A 26,613-nucleotide genomic window follows, 5' to 3' on the forward strand; every position below is an offset into this window, starting at 1 on the left:
CTGCTAAAGAAACCCTTTGTCTAGAGCATTACAAACATTTAAACTTTCATCAAGTTGAGTCAATACAGCACACCTAGACACCACATCAGGAGCGTGTCACCTCTAATTAGTATAGTGCAATTAATCACTTACTGTAGTGAATTGTGTAGGATTGTAGTAAAAACAATTGCATGGGAATGATTCCAACATTATGAGCCGCATAGTTGTTAGTTCCACTAAAATGTTTCTATATCATATTCCTACAATATTGTATACTGCAAATCAACTCCTCTTTGATAGGAATCTGGCATTGGCATCTTGCATCAGGTTTTTATTAGTAGATAGTAATGAAGTTGAGCCTGTTATAATCTGTAGCTTTATCAGACACACTATCCTTGCTGTCTGTACCCTTCACTGAGGCCAATTATTTCAGCCAGGAGAGAAATGCTATGCTATTATTTGTACTAGTTGTACGTTAAGAAGCCTTTCCTTCGTTGTCAAACAAGAAATAATATACAACTCTTGCATATCTATTCTGCTACTCAAACAGCCCTATCAACCATAATCCACCAAAAAAATGTCATTGGTTTTGTTGGCATTTCCTCAAAATTGAAGGAAAGATGTCATATTGATGTAAAGGTATTTTGTTAATCAAACATGAACATATGCATTTAGTTTTAGGCATAATGACAAAATTACTCTCAAAATTTATACGAATGTTTGTTTTTCTTCTATTCTTTTCTCTTTGGAGAATTTTAGCGCCCAACTTTCAATTTTTGGTCAAAACAACTATGTTGAATGAAAATCGTTAACTAACGGTTAATATATATTACTGAAGTGATAATTTTAAATGTGTTCAACATATATTACGTCATCATTTTAAATAATGTGACATATATCATGTTATTTCTGACGTGACATATGACGTAAATTAAACTATGAACTCCGTTACAATAGAAAGAGGCCCAACCCAATAAATCTTAGAAGGAAGAAGCCATATCGGTTAAACACCACGGAAAAGCCTAAGACCTCTTTTGAAAATTGGAAGCATAAATAACCCTGGGCGAAGGGTCACCATTGACTTCCATCATCGCGTTTGAGCAGAAATCTTTTGTTTCTAACAGAAGTTATCCAGTGAAGAAAGTACTAACATGGGAGTACGAATGACAAACGGGTATAATTTTGTGGATTTCGTACTGTACCTACTTTAATTGGGACGGAGATGAGTATAATTTTAGTAGGTAGTGGGCGGTTGTGGATTTAGAAAGTGATACTTGTCGTTGATAATGGGCGGGTGATTGGTTTGAGACCTTATCCGCCCCGCATCCGCCCTCTCCACATCCGTTTGCCCAATAAATACCCATTAAATTTTGGACCATTATGAATTTAGGTATACTTTTAGAGATTAATTTATAAATCTTAATATTGTATAAGATATAACTTATAATTTAATCAAATATTAGGGATAATTTAACCAAATGAACAATGTTGAACAAGTTTGTTGAATTTGTAGAGCAAAATAATGATGTAATTTCAGAAAAATCTGATTTGGACATGTACTTAGAAACTGACAACATACCACTTGTTGATGATTTTAATATTCTTAACCGGTAGAAAACAAATGGAAATAGTTATCTAACTCTCCAATAAATAGTAAAGGATATTTTGAGCATTCTTTTCTCCACTATCCCATCAGAATATACATTTAGTACAGGTGGAAGAGTAATTGGTCCTTATTGTAATCGACTACTTTCGGGGACAATTGAAGCATTAATGTGTAGTCAGAATTGGTTTTGAGCCGATATTAAAGGTAATATTATTATTTAGTCTATGTTAGTTGTAAAATTGTGCTTAATTATCTTATTAAAGTTTAGTTACTAACTTATATTAATTTTTTCTTCTATTATATGTGTGGATAGTAGTGAATTTAAATTGAAACGCTCTCAATGGAAGGAAATAGATAATGATGATTGTAATATTGAAGTAATAAATGTTACAAACATTGCTTGAAATTTGAGAATATTGTGTCAAAGAATAAAAATATTGTGTTTATCATTTATGTTTATAGGCTTTAATTATGTCTTTTATTATGATATTTTATGTCTTTAATTATTTCTTTTAATATTATGTTTCTTAATGGACGTGTTTATTTTATATTTATTGTTTATGTATAAATTAAGGTCTATGTTAATCGGGTCTAACCATATACGTATCCGGTTGGACAGTTGGTACGAGGGGATTTTAGAATATACTCAAGAAGAATCAACGAACAGAGATGGTTGGGGGAATAAAATAAAAATGGATGAAGAGGAGCATGAGGTGTACGGAGGTGAAATCCCCTACGTCGACATGTCGGCCGCCGATGAAGACGCTGTCAAGGTAATTATTTTTTAAAACAAGAAACTTTAGCTCAAGACCGTCCTTTGGTTTTTGATACTATAACTGTTTGATTGTTGTAGGAATTGGATGAAATGAAGAAACGGTTGAAGGAGATGGAAGATGAAGCGGCGGCTCTCCGTGAAATACAGGCCAAGGTCGAGAAGAAATGGGTGCTGTCGTAACCGGTTTTCGTCCGGGCACGAAATATTTACTTGGCGGGAAAAGTGATGTGAATAAATGGTTTTTTAAAATAATTTGGGAGTCGCCATCGGCCTTTTGGGTCAGGTAGGTCGAATACCTAAAAATTATCTTTTAAAAGAGTTTTTAAGAAAACATCAGTTAAAAGATGAACTGATATGCGTTTATAACCAAAAATTCGTTCTTTTTAATAATAAAAAGGGATTCGTGGTCGGTTACGTTTAGGGAAGGATTAGCACCCCTACAACGCCCAAAATTGGTACTTTTTAATTATAAATTGTCTCTATTATTGGAAATTAAAAAATATATTTAATTCATAATCCTTTTATTTTAAATAATTTAATATATAAATAAGATATTTACTTATTTAGAAATATCAGAAAAGAACTTATAGGTACCTTAAGACAGTTCTTTTCTTTGACATTGAAAAATAAATAACTAAAAATGTAAAAATTTAAAAGTAAAATAATTTAAGAAAAAATTAAATTATAATATTTAATTATTTAAAATACCAGAATAGGACATCCAGTTATATCAAGACTGTCCTTTTCTTCGATATTAAAAACAAATAAACATTATTAATTTATAAAATTAATCAAATAATATATATTAAAAATATAATAATAATACTAATTAAAATATTATATAAAATTAAAATATATTTAAACAATAATTAAAATAAAATTAAAACTAAATATAAAAAGTAATAAACTTGTAATTAAATAAAAGTATTAAAATTAGTGACTAAATTATAACATATTGAAATTAAATACTCTAATTCGTAATTAATTATTTAATATTGCAGTGGCTAAACATGCTATTTTACGCATTTATTAATTTAATGACTAAAGTAATAATTATTAAAACCTAAGGGACTAAATTTATTATTTATCCTAAAGATTTATAAATACAGTTAATGGTTAAAATATAATAAAATAAAATTTAAACACTAAATTAAAATGATTAAAAGTCAATTTCAGTGACTAAATTGCAAAGTTACAGAACTATAAGGGTTGCGGAAAGGGTTTACCCTTTCTTAAATTACACAGATACCCTCCCCAAAACGACGTCGTTTGGGGAGGGTTTTAAATACCCTAAACGCCTGGCCCGAAGGGCCAGGCTTCCTCATTTGCTTCTTTCTCAGCTTCTCTCTAAAACAGAGAGAAGCATTTCTCTGGCTTCTCTCTAGGTTCCCTCGCCGGAGGGAAACCGGCAGCCATAGGCCACCGTACTCCAGTGTCAATCACCACCGCCGGCCACCGTCAATGGTGGCCGGAAATTTACAAAACCCCCAGAAGATAGATCTGAACTCCCTAATGACGATTCTAGTCTCCTTTTTCCTTAAATCTCTTTAGATCGACGTAGATCTAAATTTTTTACCTTTGAAAAATGAGACTCCGGTGACGCTCGGTATTTCCGGCAATGAGCGAGGCTTCAAGGGTAAGTTCCTCTTCTTCTCTTCGTTTCTATTTTGATTTACTACTGGTTGTGGGTTCGTCTCTGTTGCTCGTTTCTATTGCTCGTCTCTGTGTATCTCCTCTCTCCTCCGTTTTTTTTCTTTTTTCTTGCAGGGGACGGTGGCTTTTATAGCCACCATCGGTGATAGCTTCAGACCGGTCCAAAGGACGAAAGGCCCGGTGAGTCACCATAGCTATGGTGGTGACTCACCATAGGGCTCGACGTGGTTGGCTTCGTGACGTTCTGGAGTGTCGGCAACAGCTGTTGGACCACCTGGAATCATCAGAGGCGGCTGGAAGCATCTGGAAACGACTGGCTGCTAGGGTTAGAAACCCTAGGGTTTTCAATCTGGAACCCTTTTGGGCCGTTGGATCTTGCCAGATCCAACGGCTGATGATGTTGACGGCGACTGGCCTTCTGGGATGATGAAAACCCTAATTGGGTTTAGGGTTTAGGCTTGTAAAATGGGCCTGATTATTTGGGTTTGTAATAATTATTTAATAATAATAATATAATAATAATATTTAATAATAATAATAATAATATTTAATAATAATAACAAATTTAAATGAAAAAAATGATGTCTACAGCTGCCCCTCTTTGCTCATCCTTGTGTTAACAAGAATAGAGCAAAGACGAAAAAAGACAATAATTTTTTCATTTGGCTTCTTTTGAGCAGGATGGAAATGTTTGAAAATATCATGCACTGAAGGGCTTATAGATGACCCGAAGGTTTTTGAAAACATCAAAAAGCTCCCGAAGGCTTTTTTTGGAAACATCATGCACTGTAGGACTTACAGATGACCCGAAGGATTTGAAAACATCAAAAAGCTCCCGAAGGCTTTTTGGAAACATCATGCACTGAAGGACTTACAGATGACCCGAAGGATTTGAAAACATCAAAAAGCTCCCGAAGGCTTTTTGGAAACATCATGCACTGAAGGACTTACAGATGACCCGAAGGCTTTGAAAACATCAAAAAGCTCCCGAAGGCTTTTTGGAAACATCATGCACTGAAGGACTTACAGATGACCCGAAGGCTTTGAAAACATCAAAAAGCTCCCGAAGGCTTTTTGGAAACATCATGCACTGTAGGACTTACAGATGACCCGAAGGATTTGAAAACATCAAAAAGCTCCCGAAGGCTTTTTGGAAACATCATGCACTGAAGGACTTACAGATGACCCGAAGGCTTTGAAAACATCAAAAAGCTCCCGAAGGCTTTTTGGAAACATCATGCACTGAAGGACTTACAGATGACCCTAAGGTTTTGAAAACATCAAAAAGCTCCCGAAGGCTTTTTGGAAACATCATGCACTGAAGGACTTACAAATGACCCGAAGGATTTGAAAACATCAAAAAGCTCCCGAAGGCTTTTTGGAAACATCATGCACTGAAGGACTTACAGATGACCCGAAGGCTTTGAAAACATCAAAAAGCTCCCGAAGGCTTTTTGGAAACATCATGCACTGAAGGACTTACAGATGACCCTAAGGTTTTGAAAACATCAAAAAGATCCCGAAGGCTTTTTTGGAAACATCATGCACTGAAGGACTTACAGATGACCCGAAGGCTTTGAAAACATCAAAAAGCTCCCGAAGGCTTTTTGGAAACATCATGCACTGAAGGACTTACAGATGACCCGAAGGCTTTGAAAACATCAAAAAGCTCCCGAAGGCTTTTTGGAAACATCATGCACTGAAGGACTTACAGATGAGGGAAATAGTTTACTAAGTAAAAAAACTAAGGAAATCATTTTCTTACTTTTCAACAATTTTATTTTTAGAAAAGATTGAATGAGAAACTATGGAAATCGTTTTCTCATTATTTTTCAAAATAACATGTTGATTGGGTAACATGCCCCAATCTCAAAATAATGCTCATTTTTATGGATTACGTCCATCTATTCTTCAGATGTTCGCGTGATTCCTGTATTTACAGTTTTGAATACCTTCTTCTTGTAAGGTATTTCTTACCATGAATCTTCTTGTTCTTCCGAAGATCTGTAAAACTTCATTTTTGAATGCACTCAGATGTATCAATGTAATGCATTGTCTATTGTGTAAATGATATTCTTATGAATGCATGAATGTTGATGCAATCTTCATTTGACTTCAAAGTGGTGAACTTGGTCTTCCTTCACTTCATCATTTATTGCCAGGGTTATCTCTGGATATCAGTGTAGAAACTTATGCTATCAAGCTTTCATTTTTGCAGAATCATCTGATCAACTTGTATCTTGGCGTCTTCTTTGTTTCATGAAAATCTCAGAAGAAATGTTTCATTTGTGGAACTCTTGCTGTAGTCAAAATTATGACCATGATGCCCCATTTTGTCTTGCATAAAACCAACTTTATTTGCTTGGACTTGTGTGTAAATCCCATAAAGCTTTCATCTTTGAAAAGAGAATCTATCATCTTTTAAAAAGATAATCTATCATCTTTGAAGAGTGTAGATGTAGATATATGACTCAGCATGGATTAATTAGGGGAGTAGAGTCTGTTCTGATTTGACTCTTGAAACACATCATAAGGAGAATTTATCTCAATTCCTTTCATGTCTCCACATATAATCAGATCTCGAATAAGACAACTTGGACTAATATCATGTCGAGATGCTTAACAACAACCTGTAGTTCAACCTTAGTTGACCCCATTAGTTTCTTGTTTAAAATTTCAACTTTCCTTGGAAAGAAATCTTCATTATATCTCACTTCTAATCTTGGGGTTGAAGAAGACAAACTTCATCTTGGATCAATAAATGAAAACCATATGATCGTAACATTGGTTCAGCATCAGAATAACAGGTTCATAAAACATTTGATAGTGCATTCATCCTTTCCTGTGGCTTCTGCTCAGATGTTCGTAAAACATTTGACAACACATTCATCCTTTACTGTGGCTTCTGCCAAGATTTCTCAATCATTTAAGCTCTTTGCCTAATGTTCAAAGCTTTTGAATAACGTCACAAGACCACTTGAGAACAAAACTCAGTGGGGATTCAAGTGTAATGTTGATATGACCAAACAGTTGGTCAAATTCACAAAATGTGCTGGTATCGAATTGAATAGGAAATACCGACAAATCTTGATATCATCTCTGGAAAAGGCAAATGTGATACTGATCATGCTTTCTTTCATAATGAGCATTGTAGAAAGTAGAAACACTTCAGCTATAGGATCAATGTACAGAAAGATATTCGTGGATTTCTTGCTGCTGGGGATGAAACGCACATGATAAAACCCAAAATAGATGGAAACTTAATTCATCTTGGCTAGCAATGATGATCCCAATAACAACGGGAATAACAATAATATAATTGAGAGTCGAGTCTCCCTTTTTAATGTCATCAAGTAAGCAAAAACTATTGTGAAAAACAGCTTCGTAATTCTAACAGTATGGTTGAAACTAACTGCCAGGAATCTCAAAGAAATATTTTCAATTATCACCGACACACAAAAGGCCAAATTCAGAGTTTGAGGTCTCGATGAACTGATCCTTGGATGGAATGGTCTACAAAGGGACCATTTTTATTCATGATGTAGTTTAACACACTGTCATGTGATACATGGTTTAAGAAGATTGGGTATTTGAAACCATACTTGCTGAGTAGATATTTGTTCAACAACATGATCATATGCAATTGCCTGATGAATGAAGCAATTATGTGTAGTCAGCTCGACTGTCACTGTCTCATCATTTTCATTCTTCATATCTTTCTGTCTCATTGGAAATATCTGCTTAAGTCAATGATTTTTAACACATGATGATGTGGGCCTTCAGCCTGCCCCAGCATTTGCTAATACAGATGTTAAAAGTATGCTCAACATTACTTCTTGCTGAGGAGAGCCTCCAAGAATGCCCAAATATTAATATTGTTGCGAGCCTTCAAAATGCCCCAATATTCTATTTCTGGTTGAAAATGGGCCCTCAAGATGTCCCTCTAGATTTGTCTGATGAATCTTCTTTTCTGCTTGACTGAAATGTCATGATCCCCACGAGGTCCAATTTTGACAATGAACTGTTGTAGGTACTTGTGGCTTTATTCATGCCCCAAATCTGTTTATCTTGAATACTCTCATTCTAGTGTCACTAAACAGTAGTATTGTCAAGTAACTGGAGAAATTTTCTTCATGTTGTCACAATCTTAAGAAGTACTCGGTCATTCTGACAGAAACATCTGAGATATGTGTTTTCTGAATGAGGTGACCATTTTCTGTATCTGGAGGGATTTATTCAGACAGAGCAGTAAAAAATAGCTTGGTAATCCGTTCCAGGTTGACACAGTGGCTTATCATCTTTCAGTGAAATCCATCTCTGAAATATACTTTTCTGTGGGAGAGAAACCAATTTATGCAAACAGTAATCTGATGCAATAGCAAGACTACATATACAGTGGTACAGTCTTATCAAAAATCCATACCCATGTAACATATTGATTCTGATAACAACTCATCTGATTATGAAACGATCTTTCAGGATGATTTCACAGATATTATAGTTCTTCTGATATCGAGGAAAATCCTGAATTCTGATTCTGATGAGGAGAGTAAACTGTTATACTTGATAAAAATGAGATTCTCAGAGGCTGAGGCTTCAATAGCCATTGAGATGTGGTCTGGATTCATCAATTACAGAGTTAACAAATTTTATATGTGCTGCTCAAATGGCTAAAGCTGCTGACACACTTCTTCCGGTAGAATATAGGAAGCCATTTATGCAATGATCCTAATTTCAAGAAAAGGCAAAACTCGAGCAATGATTTGTGGAAAATGAAGAAACAGAGGAAGCTTAAAAAGAAGCTTCTTAATGAAGATGATCATGCAGTTCATTTTTTAATTCCAATGATTGGTCCTGGGTTTTATATCAAATCAGATCAGATAACTCAAAGAACCCTTCCAGAAGATGCTATGAGCACATTCATTTGTTTCAGTTAATATTTGGACTGGGATATCACATTATTTATTAGATGTAGAGCCAGACTTTGTAGATTCGAATCATTTTCATGCTACTACACTAAAAAAAGCTATATTCATAATTCTACCAATTAAGAACAGATATTCTCTTATTCTGTTTCCTCCCTGTGCTGATACTTTTCCATTGACAAAGAAATGATGGTCTTCCTGGGATCCAAGAACAAAGTTGAACTGTTTATAAACATGTACAGGAAGTTCCAAATTGACAGAAAGGATCTGTAAGGCTCTTGAAGCTTATGACAATGAAACACCTTCGAGTGTCCAAAAGTATGTTCATGATGAGTGCTGAAAATGGAATCTGGTATGGGTTGGAAGGAATAAAGTTACTCCACTTGAACCTAATGAGGTGGAAATGCTTCTAGGTTTCCCTAAAAACTATACATGAGGAGCTGCTAGAGACATGTTCTCTAGTGATATCAATGTTCTATCTCTTTTCTCTAAAATCAGTGATGCAGAGATTGCCTTCAACTGTCTTGGCATACCTTTAAAAACAAATGTGCAAGAACTGAATGATGTTCGGTTGGAGCAATTGATGAGTAGATTTGTCGAATTTGACCTTGTTGTCGGTGACATTCCATATAGCAACCTTACTTATATAAAAGGCCTATAAGGGTAGATTCTGTTCCAATGTCTTGTTCTGTGCCCTAAGTCCTCAAATTCAAATTCAGCAATCTTCTGAAGGACATAATGGATATCATCTTGACAAAGAAAATGATCATCATAGAAAAAGTAGCAATGATGTATCAAGACTTGAGCCAACACCAGAGTGCAGGTAGTGACTTGTTCATGGCTTTATGATGTAATCTTTTAGAGAACATGAATTGATGGTTGGGGAAAATAATCTGTCTGGTGATGCTTATTGTCCTCAGCATGAGATAAACGATAATATTTCTTGATGAGCTGCTAATAATGTCATAGGGGAGTGTCACAAGTTCAATTCTCCAGTCTTTTTGACTTCTCATTCCACTTGCTTTCAAAAATGTGAAGTGCTTCATTATTCTGGCCTCGTTCATTCTTTTTTTTCAACAGAGGTAGAATAAGCAACAATTTGCTTCAAGGACCTTCTCCATTTGAGACTGTCCTGTTTGAAAATGTTTTTTTCTCCTTTCTTTATTGAAGAATAAAAGAATTTTGTAAAGTATTACCCCTTTCAGGTTCACAATATAATCAAATCATAAACAATGAGTTTAGTGAATATCAAATAAATCAACTACACTTTTAAATCATTCAAAAATCATAATCATATGGCAAGTGTCAAAACTATTGACTGATTTAAGGTGTGGGTGGATTCTGGTAAAGTATGTTTTTCAAGTTGGTTCAGTATGTCGCTTCGGGCTTCCACTAACTTGAAGAAATGGTTGTTATGCTCATCTTGTAGAGATGCTTCTCGTTTCCAGAATCTCAGGAACGTCTTTGGGATGTGTGGTGCTTCATTTAAGAGCTTAAGATCATCTCTTATGTCGTTTGTTGCACCATTCCATATTCGAGCCGCCTTTCCAGGTTTTCAACTCGAATCCTTCTTTGGTTCTAAAATGTTATTTAAAAATTTACATCTTGAACCCCCCTTTTATCATTTTTCATATCATGCATTAAAGATTTTAAAAACCAATTTTTGCAAATAAAAATCAATCTTGAGAGGCGGAATGAATTCTGAAGATATTCTCTTTTACTTAGAAATCCATGTATGATTAAAATGGACTTTTCAGGTACGTAACGTAGGCCATGGCTTATGGTTATGAAAGAAAAGGATAAAAAGGCCCAAAATAAGTGTTTAAGGGTAATCAAACCAAGGATCAATTCATTCTGATGCCATCAATCTTGTTTTGTTTGACTTGGATCTGCCTTGCTGGGGAATTTTCCATCAACTGGATCCCTCAAGACTGCCAAATTTTGGATTCATTTCCATTTTCTCATATCTTCAGCATTTCTTGCTCTTTTTGTTTGTACTTGATCAACCTTGTAACTTGAGGCTCAATAAATCACCCATCTTGATTCAATTTTCCTTTTTTTTTTCTTATTTCTTTGCTGGATGAGTATAATACTTCAATTGCTTTGAGCACCTCCTTTTCCTTTTGCATTTTGGAGGTTCTCCATTATTCTTGATTGGATTGATCTTCAAGCACTCTGTATTTGACATACTTTGTAGTTCAAAACTTTCATGACTTCATGGAAACTTGTCTTCGTAATAAAACTGTATTGACAATCTTTATTCTTGTGAGCCAATATCCTTTACCTTGCCCCCCAATGTAGAGGGTGATCCTTGGTTAGGGTTGAATTAGAAGAAAAATTATTCAGGCTCAAATGGGGACAACAAAGGATATATATATATATATATATATATATATTAAAGGATAAATGAAACAATGCCGTTCATCATCTCATACACAGAAACCTTTGTAAAAAGAGGTATCCACAGGGGGATGAATATTCAAGATTAACTTTATTTACATGAAAAAAATGTAATTAATGCATGATATATTTATTTCAATCAATCACTTTCCCCTTCTTCTTTGAGTATACCCTAATCATTCGAAATTATCATCAATGAGTTGGTCCATGATGCCTCATCTCGTCTCTTTTTGTAGTAAGATTCACGGATAATTGAAAGTTTGGTTCTTTTGAGGTCTTTTGGTTTATGATAGTTTTGTGTTTGGAAGGACCAATATGTGACTTTTGAAGTCGTATATGGTGGAATGTAGTATCATCAATCAACTATACCCGAAAAGGTAAACATCTGGAGTAGGTGTAAAAACAGGTAGAGACATTACTTCAGAGTCTCAGATAAATGCAATGTCAGGATTTGGTTTTGGTAAGGGTCGAGTAATTGGTGTTGGATGGAAGGTATAATTTTATCACTTGCCAATAGATCTATAACTCTTGATAAATTAAAATAATATTTAATCTACTTGATACTCAATAATCTCAAGATTAAAACTTGATTCCTTGCTCATAACCTTAATAAGCAACACACATTTATTTATTGCACAAAAAGCGGAGAAAGGAACAAAAAACAAGTTCAAACAAGATGCTGAAAATAGAAAGGTACTACAGTGGTAGATAACACTTCCACTTGTTTATGCATCATGCCTCATTATTCCTATAATGTTGGGTATGTAATAAGATCAAGGTTCTTTTCTTCATTTGCCCCCCATTTATTGATCATTTCTTGTGTCAAAACTCCTTTGTCAACAAGCATCTCAATTTCTTTTAACAGTGGCCTACAATTGCCTGTAGAATGCCCCTTTACCCCTAAGTGGAAATTACAAACATTATGTTGATCATAGCTATGAGCAGAAGGGTTTGATGTCACTTTAATTGGTCTTGGTGTGATGTACTGACCTTTAACCAAATGAGGGTATAAGTCTGAAATAGAAGTTTGGAACACTTCTAAAGTTTTTCTTGATCGCATAACTTTCTTTGGTCGATCCGAACAGTTACTTTCTCTTTTTCTTTTGCAGTTGCGGGGATTCTGGATGCGACATACATTCACATCATCAGCTTTCGCTTTTTGATCCGTTGGGCTCTTGGATGTGACTTTTGAGTTTTCTTCATTGATTACATTCTCAATTAAATCTCCACTTGTCACAAGATTCTCGAATTCCTTTGTCGGATTTGCCTGCATTAACTCGAAGAAAGGCGCTGGAAGGGAATCACGAAACATACGTGATATCTCTTCTTCTAACATGGGAGGTTGAACTTGTGCTGCCACTCTTCTCCATCTTAAGGCATATTCTTGAAATCTTTCATTGGTTTTCCTTTTTACTCTTCGAAGATCCATACGTGTTGGAGCTAAGCCTTTAACATACCGATATTGTCCCAAAAATGCATCAGCTAAATCTACCCATTTCTTGATCTGTTCTTGGGTCAACTGATTGTACCAGACTACTGCTGGGTTAACAAGACTATCATGGAAAGAGTGAATTAACAGGTCATCGGAATTTAAATATCCTCCCATTTTTCTGCAAAACATTCTCAGGTGGATTAGGGGACAACTTGTGCCATCATATTTCTCAAAATCAGGCATTTTGAATTCATGGGGAATAATCAAATCTGGAACCAAGCTAAGCTCTCTTGCTTCTAATTCTTTGTGGGAAGTATCAACACATTTCATATTTTTGATTACTTCATCCATCTTCTTGAATCTTTCTTCATATTGCGAATAATGAACAAGGCTATTCTTTGGGTTCAATTGGGAGGGTTTTACCATTTTCGACTCTTCAATCTGACAGCATGGTTGCTCTTTATCAATTATCTCTTCTTTATCAGATGTCACATACTGAATAATTTGATTTGATCCATCTGGTACTGAATCTGATGTTTCTTTCCTTATATCCGGAGGTAACCCTGTCAATTGTTCTGGCCACTGGTCTTGTAGTCCCTTATAAGATTGCTCCATTGTTTTCATGATGACAGTAAAGTAATATGAATGAATGACCTTGGTTTTACTGTTACAAAACCTTTCATTAATTATTAACATGTTTTTATAATTAAAATACATGACAGTACTTAAATAAAAATGTGAAAAATGCATAGATGGAAAAATAAGAATGCAAAAATGTGCAATTCAAAGATATAAAAAGTAAAAATACAAAATGAAAATGCACAAATACAAAATGTAAATGCATGTATGAAAAGGTGTTACTTAAGAGTGATCATCTTAGAACAGATTTCATTGAACACAAAAGCTTCAGTACATCAAACAAAACTTTTACATGTAGGGGACAACTTTCAGTCCTAACTTCAACAAAACTTTACATATAGGGAATAACTTTCCCATTTTCTTCCCTAAAACCAAGTTAGTTTATCAGCTTATGGGCCATATTACTTGTCTGGACTGCAGCTTCTTCCATGACATTCTGGTGTTCTTTCATCTCCTATGTCAATTCTTGGAGTTGATCATTTTCCTTTGTGAGAGAACATTTGTGTTCAAAAAGTTTTTTTGACAAGATCTTCATGTATGTTGCAACTCTTTTTCAGTTTGGTGACCCCTGCTATCCACTCTTCTGGGGTGTTTCCTATACCAGCATTTTGAAAGGCTTGACTGACCTTCTGGAAGTCTTCATGTATGGTTTCCATTTTGGTGCTCAATTTATCGTTTTCAATCTTCAAATGACGTATTTGAGCTTCAAACCTCAGCAAATCTTCTTCTCTCTGGGCGCCCCTACTGATATTTTTACCTTTGAAGACTTTTGGTATTAATCTATCAGGACCCTTGGTTACCAGACTAAGTCGATCATTTACCATAAATTGTAAGGTTCCATGATCCAAAAGACTTTGGACTCGGCGTTTGAAGGCAAGACAATTCTCGATGGTATGTCCTTGAGCTCCGACATGATATTCACAATGAACGTTGATGTCATACCAATTTGGATACGGAGGTTGGAATGGTTTTATGTAATATGGAGCTATTTCTCGTTCTTCAAGTAACTTTTCATACAAATCTTTGTATGATATAGGTATAGCATCAATATGAGAACCGCCTTTTGTCTTGAATTGAACCTGAGTTTTAGATATCGGGAGCATACTAAACTTCGATGATTTCAGATTGCATGATTTCTTCTCTTCTCTGGGAGCTTGTACAGTTGTCACCATTTCTTTGGTATCTCCAGACGATTGGTAAATACGAATGACGACTGTCTGTAATTTCTCCAATTGGTTAAGATCCGAAGTCCCTTGCATATATGAAATTGCAGGATTATCTTCATTAAGCTTTCTCTCTTTCTGTGCAGGAATCTCTTCTCTTTTGGCCAAAACAGATATTCTATCCATCATTTTGGACATCTGCTCTCTTATTTCTCGTATCTCCTTTTGCTCTTCAATGGGCATACAATCTTTGGGTGCATAGCTCTTCTCTATCTTCAGAGTTCCCTCAGGATGTCTTTTCTTGGCCACATCATATTTTGTTTGATCATAGAACTTTTTGTCCATTTATGATTTCTTTATAATTTGATGAATAGTCTTTTCAGTTAACACCTTTTGGTCATGATCATGCAATGCAAACAACAGAAAATAATTTAAACAAATTAGAGCAAAAATAACATACATGGGAAAATAAGAAAAAATAAAATGGTTAATACCAACTAATTGAAAAAAAAATTTATTTATCATGGTATATAATAAATCTTAACCTCATGCTTTCTAGTTCCATGCTTTGTTTGGAAAAATTAACCTAACCGCATGATTTCTAGTTCGCATGCATTTATTCAGGGAGAAAAAATAATAATAAATTAAATAAATTAAAAGCTAGAGCTTATTTCTCCTTTGTGTACACCTATGAACAAAGGTTCAGTATTGTCTTAGATTAGGTGAATTTCTAGGGTTTATTATATGCAGAGTTTCAGTTCTAGGAGTAAAGGTACTCGAATTGTCCTTGTTGATGCCCCCTTGGGCTGTCAACCCTCAATCCTAGTCCATTACAGACTTAAACGGATCGAGTTCAATTCGAGGGGATACATTTCTCTATGACTAACACGGAGAATAAATTCTGACGAAGACATAGAGCATATAAACCCCGAAAGTTACTTGCTAGGTCTGACACGGAGAATAAATTCTCACGAAGACGTCGCTTTCACTCCCACTTAAAAGGGACAAACTCAATTATAGAGCTTTATGTTATGCAATGCAAGTGTTGTGTGTGAGGAGAAATGTTCAAACCTTTGACAGAAAAATAAATAACGAAATAAAATACTTACAAGTAAAATGAAACATATAAATATTATGAAAATAATAAGTAAATATAAAAATTTTGAAAAGAAAGAATTAAAAATTAAATATATGAACTTTTAATTTTTAATTAATAGAGACAATTTATAATTGATTTTAAAGTTTGACCAGTTCCCCAGCGGAGTCGCCAAGCTGTCGTAACCGGTTTTCGTCCGGGCACGAAATATTTACTTGGCGGGAAAAGTGATGTGAATAAATGGTTTTTTAAAATAATTTGGGAGTCGCCATCGGCCTTTTGGGTCAGGTAGGTCGAATACCTAAAAATTATCTTTTAAAAGAGTTTTTAAGAAAACATCAGTTAAAAGATGAACTGATATGCGTTTATAACCAAAAATTCGTTCTTTTTAATAATAAAAAGGGATTCGTGGTCGGTTACGTTTAGGGAAGGATTAGCACCCCTACAACGCCCAAAATTGGTACTTTTTAATTATAAATTGTCTCTATTATTGGAAATTAAAAAATATATTTAATTCATAATCCTTTTATTTTAAATAATTTAATATATAAATAAGATATTTACTTATTTAGAAATATCAGAAAAGAACTTCTAGGTACCTTAAGACAGTTCTTTTCTTTGACATTGAAAAATAAATAACTAAAAATGTAAAAATTTAAAAGTAAAATAATTTAAGAAAAAATTAAATTATAATATTTAATTATTTAAAATACCAGAATAGGACATCCAGTTATATCAAGACTGTCCTTTTCTTCGATATTAAAAACAAATAAAAATTATTAATTTATAAAATTAATCAAATAATATATATTAAAAATAATAATAATACTAATTAAAATATTATATAAATTAAAATATATTTAAACAATAATTAAAATAAAATTAAAACTAAATATAAAAAGTAATAAACTTGTAATTAAATAAAAATATTAAAATTAGTGACTAAATTATAACATATTGAAATTAAATACTCTAATTCGTAATTAATTATTTAATATTGCAGTGGCTAAACATGCTATTTTACTCATTTATTAATTTAATGACTAAAGTAATAATTATTAAAACCTAAGGGACTAAATTTATTATTTATCCTAAAGATTTATAAATACAGTTAATGGTTAAAATATAATAAAATAAAATTTAAACACTAAATTAAAATGATTAAAAGTCAATTTCAGTGACTGAATTGCAAAGTTACAGAACTATAAGGGTTGCGGAAAGGGTTTACCCTTTCTTAAATTACACAGATACCCTCCCCAAAACGACGTCGTTTGGGAAGGGTTTTAAATACCCTAAACGCCTGGCCCGAAGGGCCAGGCTTCCTCATTTGCTTCTTTCTCAGCTTCTCTCTAAAACAGAGAGAAGCATTTCTCTGGCTTCTCTCTAGGTTCCCTCGCCGGAGGGAAACCGGTAGCCATAGGCCACCGTACTCCAGTGCCGATCACCACCGCCGGCCACCGTCAATGGTGGCCGGAAATTTACAAAACCCCCAGAAGATAGATCTGAACTCCCTAATGACGATTCTAGTCTCCTTTTTCCTTAAATCTCTTTAGATCGACGTAGATCTAAATTTTTTACCTTCGAAAAATGAGACTCCGGTGACGCTCGGTATTTCCGGCAATGAGCGAGGCTTCAAGGGTAAGTTCATCTTCTTCTCTTCGTTTCTATTTTGATTTACTACTGGTTGTGGGTTCGTCTCTGTTGCTCGTTTCTATTGCTCGTCTCTGTGTATCTCCTCTCTCCTCCGTTTTTTTTCTTTTTTCTTGCAGGGGACGGTGGCTTTTATAGCCACCACTGGTGATGGCTTCAGACCGGTCCAAAGGACGAAAGGCCCGGTGAGTCACCATAGCTATGGTGGTGACTCACCATAAGGCTCGACGTGGTTGGCTTCGTGACGTTCTGGAGTGTCGGCAACAGCTGTTGGACCACCTGGAATCATCAGAGGCGGCTGGAAGCATCTGGAAACGGCTGGCTGCTAGGGTTAGAAACCCTAGGGTTTTCAATCTGGAACCCTTTTGGGCCGTTGGATCTTGCCAGATCCAACGGCTGATGATGTTGACGGCGGCTGGCCTTCTGGGATGATGAAAACCCTAATTGGGTTTAGGGTTTGGGCTTGTAAAATGGGCCTGATTATTTGGGTTTGTAATAATTATTTAATAATAATAATAATATAATAATAATATTTAATAATAATAATAATAATAATAATATTTAATAATAATAACAAATTTAAATGAAAAAAATGATGTCTACAGGTGCTGTTCAAGGTTTTTAGAACTTTTTATTTTTCGTATTTTGTTTGTGGATATTTATATGATCTGAATTTTAGTGTAAAATATTAAAATTATAATGTTAGGGTTTATGAATTTGTTCTCTGGATTTTTATTATTTAGTTTGATAATTCCATCAAATCTGAAACTTCAAAGTTAATTTTTGAACTGACAATTATTTCAATTTTTAGAAAGTGATTCTACTGTATTAGTAGTTTATTGATTTTACTAGAGAATTCTAGCAGGGAGTTATAGCCTGGATATTTGTTAATTTTATCTATATTTCAAGGTGCTGATCGTGTTTAGATTTTTGAACCATTTTTCTAATTTCAACCTAAACATTTATTCTAAAAAAAACACTTTTTATCACAGATCCTGCAAGTGCTGCAGCTAATCAGGAGAGCAAAGAGGAAGCTGATTCACGATCTGTTTTTGTTGGCAATGTGAGATAAATAATGTATTTTTTTAAAATATCTTTGTAGATATAAAATCTATATGGTGAACCTTCTTAAACTGCTTGGACATTTCTTAAAAAGAAAAAGAGGGTGGTTTTACTATCTTGTATGCTTTCTGATTTATTGATCTTTGTATCATGTGGATTAACATTTCAACAGTCGTTTATGTGATGGTATGTTAACCTTGTCATATTATGTTTCCCGTCTTACAGTCCTCCTGTTGACATTTAGTACATTTTTTCCCTGAATTATACCATGGGATTCCTTTGTACAGTATGAACATGTCCCTGAACTTATAAAAGAACTCAAGACATAAGTACAGGGTTGGTCTGCATGAGATTTTCCATCAATTAGCACCTTTTGTTTTTGTTTTGAAATTGTCACCTTTAGCTTATGGGGATAAATTCCAAGGGCTTAGGGAGGATGTGGAACTACTAAAACTCCCAGATCAGCAAGACACCCAAACGATCTGAGTAGAAAAAAAAAATCCACGCTTGAGCTGATGTCCAAGCATTTTCTTTGAAAGGCATTCCTCTTTAGGTTGAACCTCAAAAAATATTTGGAAATGGATACACCACTCAGTTCTCAGTCTTTGGTTGTTCTTCCTGCATGTTTAACCTTTTTTTTATCCCTTTTCCTGTGGGCTGTTAATGTCTAAATCTGAGCTATCTTGTAGTCAACAAATTATTGTCTCTAATCTTTCTCTTTTTTATGTTTTTTAGTTACCTATGTTAATAGTTATTCAAGACTTCTGTATTTCGTTTCTCTACCTTTGCTTCTTCTAGGGCATAACTAAATGGCTTCAGATGGCATTTTATATTCATTTCTGGTGACTTTGGATTCGTTGTGGGTACTTCTCCACATAGAATCATGGTTTGACCTTAATGTCTTACTATGATCGCAGGGTTGTTAATTTTCCTCAACTTGCCTCTGTATTACTGCTGGAACAGTTACAATGTTTTCAAGGGTTGGCCAAAAGCTAATTTTCCTTTACACAATATTGTACTTAAAGATAGCAAAAAGTTGTATCTGTATGCTAAATTTCAAAAAACAAATGGAAATAGGAGGGAAAAATGAGAAAATGAGGGGGGAAATTCCTCAAATATTTCATGGAGAAAAGAAGGAAAAGAAAGTGATGGAAGAACATGTTGAATGGGAAAAAAGAAAAGAAAATGAAGAAAAAAAAAGAAAGAGGAAGATTTGGAAGAAAAATATATATGAAAAAAAGAGAAAAATATTGATATGGTGGAAACTTTGACTAGTTTTATGTGATTCATGTAGAAAATTTGTAATTGAACAATCATGTAGAAAACTTCGCTTTGTTTGGAGTGGATGGATGGAAGTAGCGTGTTACCTAACATGCTTTAACTTCTTGCAAGGGATTTAGTTTGCTTGTTTTGGCGAGCTAAGTCAAGTCAATAAATGCTCTCTAAGATGCAAGAACACTGTTGCTGATGGTCGTGGTGGTCGTTGGAGTATGAACCTGATAAATTTGTGGTCATTTTGGCTGATGTGGTGAGAGGCGTTTGTTTGCATCTTTGTAGCCTTAATCTCTTGTTGCCTGTTGTTTATGTAATTAACCTTGTTCTTATTTCTCTCATCGTTAGTTGTTTCTGTGATTTTTCCCTTATTTTTGAGTAAATGCATCCTGCTAAAAACTGCCCTTTCTTTTAAGAACTGGATGCATGGATACTATTCTGGATTTCCTTTAAGAATTGACTCTTGATTTTTTTCTTCAGCTGGGGGATCATAGTCGCAAGAAATTGTATTCTATAGTTAAAGAAAAACTCCCTCAACCTTCTATCTTTTTGATAAAAACATGGTTTCATCAGTCTGTGGGTTGTCTTTTGGCTGTTATTTCCCAATAAAAGGTCTTAATCAGTCTGCTGTTCCTCAGTATCATGTTTCCTTCAACATTTCTTATTTGAGTCACCCTTTTTATTTTGAAGCGCTCAACTTCATTTTTTTACCGCTTTAATTTTATTGAATATTAATAAAAAAAATTGCGTGTTATAAATAAATACAAGGTTAGATGTTGAATAATTAGCATATGTAGCAGGTACTGCGTATTATGTATTGAATTATGGTCAACATGATAAAAAGATGTGAAATGTTCAAGTTGCTGTTGCTCTTCTGATATTTCACAGGGGAAATTTGTTGAGCAGCAGTTTGAAAAGTGCCAAATTTGGGCTTTTTGCGTTGTGGTGTTTATTATACCTTTCAGATTAGAATTTAGTAGAAGCATGAAATCATTTTTGCTTTAGCGCTTCAAAAAGTTTGAGTAATGAGTTTGATGATTGATGGTGGCATTGCTAAGAAAGAGAAATTTTTGAGTGCCAGAAGATTCATAGACTTTGATAATTGAATGTGACATTTCCTAGACCTTGAAGAGACATGTAAACAGCCTGTTTAGTTAAGAGTGTTTGCTAACAGAAAGAATCATGTATGCATGCCTTATCCACCCCACCCCCCAAAAAAAAAGAAAAATCTCCGCAGCCGTGCAAGTACATGATAACCAAGCAATGGTGGTAGCTTTTCTTTGTTACTGCTGACCAACTAATTTCTCTTTGAAAACTTGGGTTGAATTTTATTCTGCAGGTTGATTATGCATGTACACCCGAGGAAGTGCAACAGCATTTCAAATCTTGTGGCACTGTAAACAGAGTTACTATTCTGACAGACAAGTATGGTCAACCAAAAGGATTTGCTTACGTAGAGTTCCTGGAAGCAGAGGCTGTTCAAGAGGCTCTTGTGCTGAACGAATCTGAATTACATGGCCGCCGGTTGAAGGTACTATATTTTCTTTAATATTAAGAAACTTGGTCTTTTGTTTCTGAAAAAATGGAGCCTGCTGGTCCTGTATAAAGGCTTTGTGGTTTCTGTAGCTACTAATAAAGCCATTCTGAAACATATTTTTGGGTATTCCTTGTGATATTTAGGTTTTAACAAAACGGACTAATGTTCTGGGGATGAAGCAGTACCGTCCAAGACAATTCAATCCTTATATTGGCTACCGGCCTAGGAGACCCCATGTACCGCCTTATTTTTATTCTCCTTATGGATACGGGTTTGTTTCTTGTGCATAGATTCTCTTCCTCCAGTTCACAAGTTAGATCCATTTTATTTTTCTTACCATGTCCTCATTGCAGGAAGATTCCTAGATTCAGGAGGGGAATGCGCTATACGCCCTACTATAAGACTGAGATTACCGAGTGTGTGTGGGTTGATGGAGGAAATATAATGTTACGCGAGACATTCTGCTCAGAGGATATAATCAGGCATTTCTAGTTGATATATGCAATTTGAACCATGTACTATGTGCTATATGACATTTCCAAAGTATCCGAATTGATCTAATTTAATAATTATTATGTGTAGTTGAATTGTTAAACCATTTTAGTTGTAGGGTTAAGCAGTAAACTGACATCACTCACTTTCGATACTTCAGGTTCGCAATGTTCCTATCAAATCTGTTATACTACTTCTTTGTTCAAGTTTTAAACAGGTTTTGTCCACTCCCAACTCTTTCGTCTCAGTATATGTATGTATGTATATATATATATATATATATATATGGCTTAAATATATATAAGGTAATCAACCTATGTCTATTTTTTCAGTTTAGTGTTTAATGTTTATTTCGTTTCAGTTTAGTGTTTAATGTTCATTCCGTTACTCAAAATAGGTTAAGCCATAATGGACTGTTAGTTTTTTTTTCGTTAAATGATACATGTCACATTCCCGTGATTTTGAAATTTTATTTTTTAAAAAATATTAAAAATATTATTATATTTATATATAAAAAACCTTATTTCTTTTAAATTACAAAAAAGTCCCAAAAGCTTTAAAATCTCCAAATCCTAACACTAATATACCGTCGCCACTCTTTTCGGTCACGATCATCGCATCCGATGTAGTCATTGTCATCATCCTAGTTATAAGTTGTCGTTAATTGGTTGTCGAAATCGCTTGAGATTACGATTTTTATCTTAGGGTTCGTGGGGTATAAAACGTTGAGTCGTTTTCGATTGACTGTTTATCAGTTACGATTTCATAAGGGTTTTGGTCATCGAGGGGAGATGAGATTGGGTGGAGCTTCGTCGACGGTAAAATGAGATGGTCGATGTGAGTTTAGGGGTTGAAATGACTTTCTTTTTAAAAAATATTGTCGGAACCGTCTTTCGGTTGGGCCCGAAATTGAGCTTCGACTTGAATAGTTAGGTTAGAGTCACCACCGACCATTTTAAAACGAATTTAGGTGGGTCGGACACCATCTTACCTGATCTGCGTTTTACCATAAACGTGTTGGGTTCGGGAGTCGGTTACGGTCAAGGAAGGATTACCACCCTTGAACCGTCCTTTCGGTACTAATTAATTTATCGGTTGTCTTTAATTGCGAAAATTAAAAATTAAAATTAAAAATTAAAAATTCAATTCGAATTGCTCACCTTTGATTGGTTGGAATTCTTCTAAAAAAGTATAAAATGTTAGATAAAATTAATAATAATAAATGAAAATAAAACATATAAAAAATATAATAATAAATCAAAGAAATAAAATATAAGAAATAAATAAAAAATATAATAAATAAAGTCCTTCAAAAACTATTATAAAATTCTAGACGAAAATGTATCTACACCATTAACATACATATTCAGGCAAATAAATAAAGGGTAAACATAAAAGTAAATCACATATCTAACATTTAAACCAAATACTAAATGGGACCCTAAATATCTACAAGGATTTTAAAATGATAATGAAGGTAAAGTCAAGCATTTCAGAAAACATAAACAATAAAAGACAAATGAGAATAAATTAAAGCGTATAACATGCAAAAAATTAAACATATAAATTCAAAAATTCAAATAGGAGAAGAAAAAAATAAAAACCAAATCTAACCTACTGATTTAAACCACTACTTTACCGAAACAAACAAAAAGGGAAAATTTTGGTCAAAAAGAAAGAGTACATGAAGACAAAAAAGGGGCTAGGAGATAATAAAATATATATAAATAAATAGAGTACAAAGGAAAGAATAATAGGAATAATAATAATAGTAGTAATAGTAAAAAATAAATAAATAAAATATGTATATAAAAAATAGAAATAAATAAATGGATAAAAATAAATATATATATATATATATATATAATATTGTGTAAATAAGAAATAATAGGAAATAAAATAAAAAAATAAGAATGATTAAATTAAAAGGGAAAAAAAATTAAGGGGTGGATTTAAAAGGAAATTCGTTTAAAATTGATTTAAAGGGGGCAAAATTAAAGCATGAAAAATCGGGAGGACAAAAATTGAATTTCCCCTTTTCCTGTTAAAAAACACGCGGGTCTAGCAATCGGAGCGGGTCGGTCCAATCAGGTTGTATATAACCCAAAATCCAACAACACCAAATCACTTTCCTTCTTTCCCCTCACTCGATCAAATAGAAAAGAAAGAGATTCTCTCTATTGTTCATAGGTTGTTCTTCAAATGAAGAACAACCACCGCAGCCAACCCAGATTCCGGTGCCACTGCCTCGCCGGTTGCCGTATATCGACGTCTGCCGCTGCTTATCGGCTGTGGATCATTGAAAAAAATGTATTTTTTCAATATATCTTCTCCCCTCTTTCTAAAAATCAATTTGGCTTATTCAAAAAAACTTCGAGGGGAACTAGATCTAATATTTTTTTAAACCTTCCCCTTTTTCGATTTTTTATTAAAAAAAAACAAAGGCCACATACAATAAACGATGGCAGCCGATCAAGGTAAAAGAAAAATACCTTCTTTTATTGCTCTTCATTTCGAAACAAATTGCAAATATTTCGTGCTTATTTTTCTGGGATTGTTTTGTGTGTAACACTTGTGTAAATCGAGTAAACTCTCTCCGTCAATCATACTGTGTATGCATGTTATTTATAGTTACAGAAATAAACTATTTTTAGAGTCCTATTCGGTTTAGAACTCTAATGCTCCTTGGTTGTTTCTGTTGTTTCGTGTGGCGTTGGTGATGCTTTTCTTGCGCCGGATATTGCGGAGACGATCGGGTTGTTGCTGGGGCAAGAGAATCGACGGAAGACTCGACCATGGGTGATGCGTCGCCGCTTGGAGCGCTAGGGTTCTGGGAACCCTATTTGGCTGGTCTGATTAAGGTATTGGGCTCGCGTGGTGTGGGCTGCTCAGGTCACATGTAGTTTGGGTCTGCCAAACGGGCTGTTGGGCCACATGTTTTGTAACGTTTGTTGGGGCCTGACAATGTAAAAAAATGAAATTAATAATATTACATGTATATAATATAAATATTATAATAGTAAGGGTCTAGCAGAAAATTAGTGTCTACAGCTAGCCCTCTTTGTCCTTTTTCATGGAACAAAAAATAGGACAAAGATAAAAAGACACGAATTTTCGTTCGGTGGAGTTGAAATTTGATTTGAATTAGGAATAACTCCATGTCGAATTTGAGTTGCAGATGTCTTCCTCATTGCGAAGTTGAGTCCATCTTGAAATGATATAGAATTGAAGCAGTAGTTTGGAATTTGAATCTGAATGTAGCTTCTTATTGCCAAATTGTAGTCAACTTCGGTCTTCTTCTCGGTTTGAAGACCTTGGATCGGAATCGATCTCAGAAATCTTCGTTGACAAATAGCTTTTCTTGACTTAAGCTATGCTGCTTGAAAACGGTTGCTTGTCACTAAGGCACGGCTAACCCATGTCCTCTTCTCAACTTGAAAACCTTGATTACAACAGGAAAGTAGTGCGATTGATGTGTCATCGAGCTGAATGGAATCGAACTCGACAATTTTGTTGGCAGATAGCCCTTCTTGCCTTGAGCTATGCTATAAATTTGATTTACCTCTAAGTTGAATGTAATCGAACTCGAAGGTTTTTGGTTAGCATATAGACCTTCTCGACTTAAGCTATGCTACAAATAATGTGCCTTTGAGATGAGTGTAATCGAACTCCAAGGTTTTTGTTGACAGATATTTTTTCTCAACTTAAACTATGCTGTCGGAAAACGGTTTTTTTTTATGTTTCAAGAGAAACAATTTCAAAGTTTTTTTTGTGTTTCAAGAGAAATGATTTCAAAGGTTTTTTTTTTGTTTCAAGAGAAACTGTCTCAAGAGAGACAAAACTTTGTTTCAAGGGAAACTGTCTCAAGAGAGACAAAATTTGTTTCAAGAGAAACGTCTCAAGAGAGACAAAACTTAGTTCCAATAGAAAATGTCTCAAGAGAGAGAAATTTGTTTCAAGGAAAACATATTCAAAGATTTTGTTTCAAGGGAAACTGTCTCAAGAGAGACAAAATTTGTTTCAAGAAAAACTGTCTAAAGAGAGACAAAATTTGTTTCAAGAGAAACTGTCTCAAGAGAGACAAAATTTGTTTCAAGGAAAACTGTCTCAAGAGAGACAAAATTTGTTTCAAGAGAAACCATCTCAAGAGAGACAAAATTTGTTTAATGTAAAACATATTCAAAGATTTCATTTTGAGTAAATTAGTCTCAAACGAGACGACCCCTTGTTTTGAGAGAAACAATCTCAAAGGCGATCGATAATCTGCTTGTTCCTGCATGTTAAAGAAATCCTTTCAGAAGCTCTAATCGTTGACTTAAGGAAGTCAAATCTGTGGATGACACGTTTGCTGTGATGCTAAATCACTTCATCGGACACGATATCCTTCTTCATGAAGTTGAAATCGTGGATGACCCCTTCGTTGTGAAGTTAAACCTTAACTTGAATATCCTTCATCGTGAAGTTGAAATCCAAGTATTGTATGCTGCTTTGAGTTGGATATCCTTCGTTGTGAAGTTGAAATCCAATCTCGAGTAAATTGTGTAGCTTCGAGTTCAATATCCTTCGTTGTGAAGTTGAAATTGCTCTGAACGAGACTCGGAAACTTGTTTTATCATTCGACAGTCGCCCCTTCGCTGTGAGATCAAGCAACCACCATCAACTTTTGAATGTTCTTTTTAATCGAGTATCTTTTGTCTTGAAGTTGAAACTTGACTCAAAAAGCTGCAAAAAATTATGTATGCTAAAAATGATAAATGCGATGTTCTTAAGTATGTCTAAGATGCATGCAACATGAATTCATTCTGTTTTATCCTTGGATGAAGCCTCATTTTTGTCTGCTGGTCTCGTCCTTAGAATCGACCATGCCCCATTTTCTTCTCAGGTTATTGGCAGTGTCACAAGTTCTATCTGATCTCTTTCAGGACCCTTCAC

The 26,613-nt window shown here is 34.5% G+C and overlaps 1 protein-coding gene across 2 annotated transcripts; it reads left to right on the forward strand.

Annotated features, from left to right (window-relative positions):
- Nucleotides 1-2,277: 2,277 nt before the first annotated feature.
- On the forward strand, nucleotides 2,278-21,494 carry LOC120122419 (polyadenylate-binding protein 3-like). 2 transcript variants are annotated; one of them, XM_039141549.1, is made up of 6 exons: nucleotides 2,278-2,358; nucleotides 2,439-2,528; nucleotides 15,575-15,585; nucleotides 18,309-18,381; nucleotides 20,992-21,183; nucleotides 21,333-21,494. In XM_039141549.1, exons 1-6 carry the CDS (start codon nucleotides 2,278-2,280, stop codon nucleotides 21,477-21,479), a joined length of 594 nt encoding a protein of 197 aa, XP_038997480.1. In that variant the 3' UTR covers nucleotides 21,480-21,494. The 2 variants fall into 2 exon arrangements, 1 of the variants encoding a protein (XP_038997480.1); XR_005516076.1 differs by lacking the exons at nucleotides 2,278-2,358; nucleotides 15,575-15,585; nucleotides 20,992-21,183; nucleotides 21,333-21,494 and adding exons at nucleotides 17,924-17,935; nucleotides 19,179-19,565 and having other exon boundaries at nucleotides 2,472-2,528; nucleotides 18,311-18,381.
- Nucleotides 21,495-26,613: the final 5,119 nt, after the last annotated feature.

The sequence above is a fragment of the Hibiscus syriacus genome, unplaced genomic scaffold, assembly GCF_006381635.1.
Source record: "Hibiscus syriacus cultivar Baekdansim isolate YM2019G1 unplaced genomic scaffold, ASM638163v2 tig00110387_pilon, whole genome shotgun sequence".
Lineage (NCBI taxonomy): Eukaryota > Viridiplantae > Streptophyta > Magnoliopsida > Malvales > Malvaceae > Hibiscus > Hibiscus syriacus.

Bases quoted from the DNA above. Each gene is read 5' to 3' on its own strand.
- LOC120122419 (XM_039141549.1), top strand. From the start codon at position 2,278: ATGGATGAAGAGGAGCATGAGGTGTACGGAGGTGAAATCCCCTACGTC. The intron at 2,359-2,438 runs GTAATTATTTTT...TGATTGTTGTAG, and splicing joins CCGATGAAGACGCTGTCAAG to GAATTGGATGAAATGAAGAA. The intron at 21,184-21,332 runs GTACTATATTTT...TGTGATATTTAG, and splicing joins TACATGGCCGCCGGTTGAAG to GTTTTAACAAAACGGACTAA.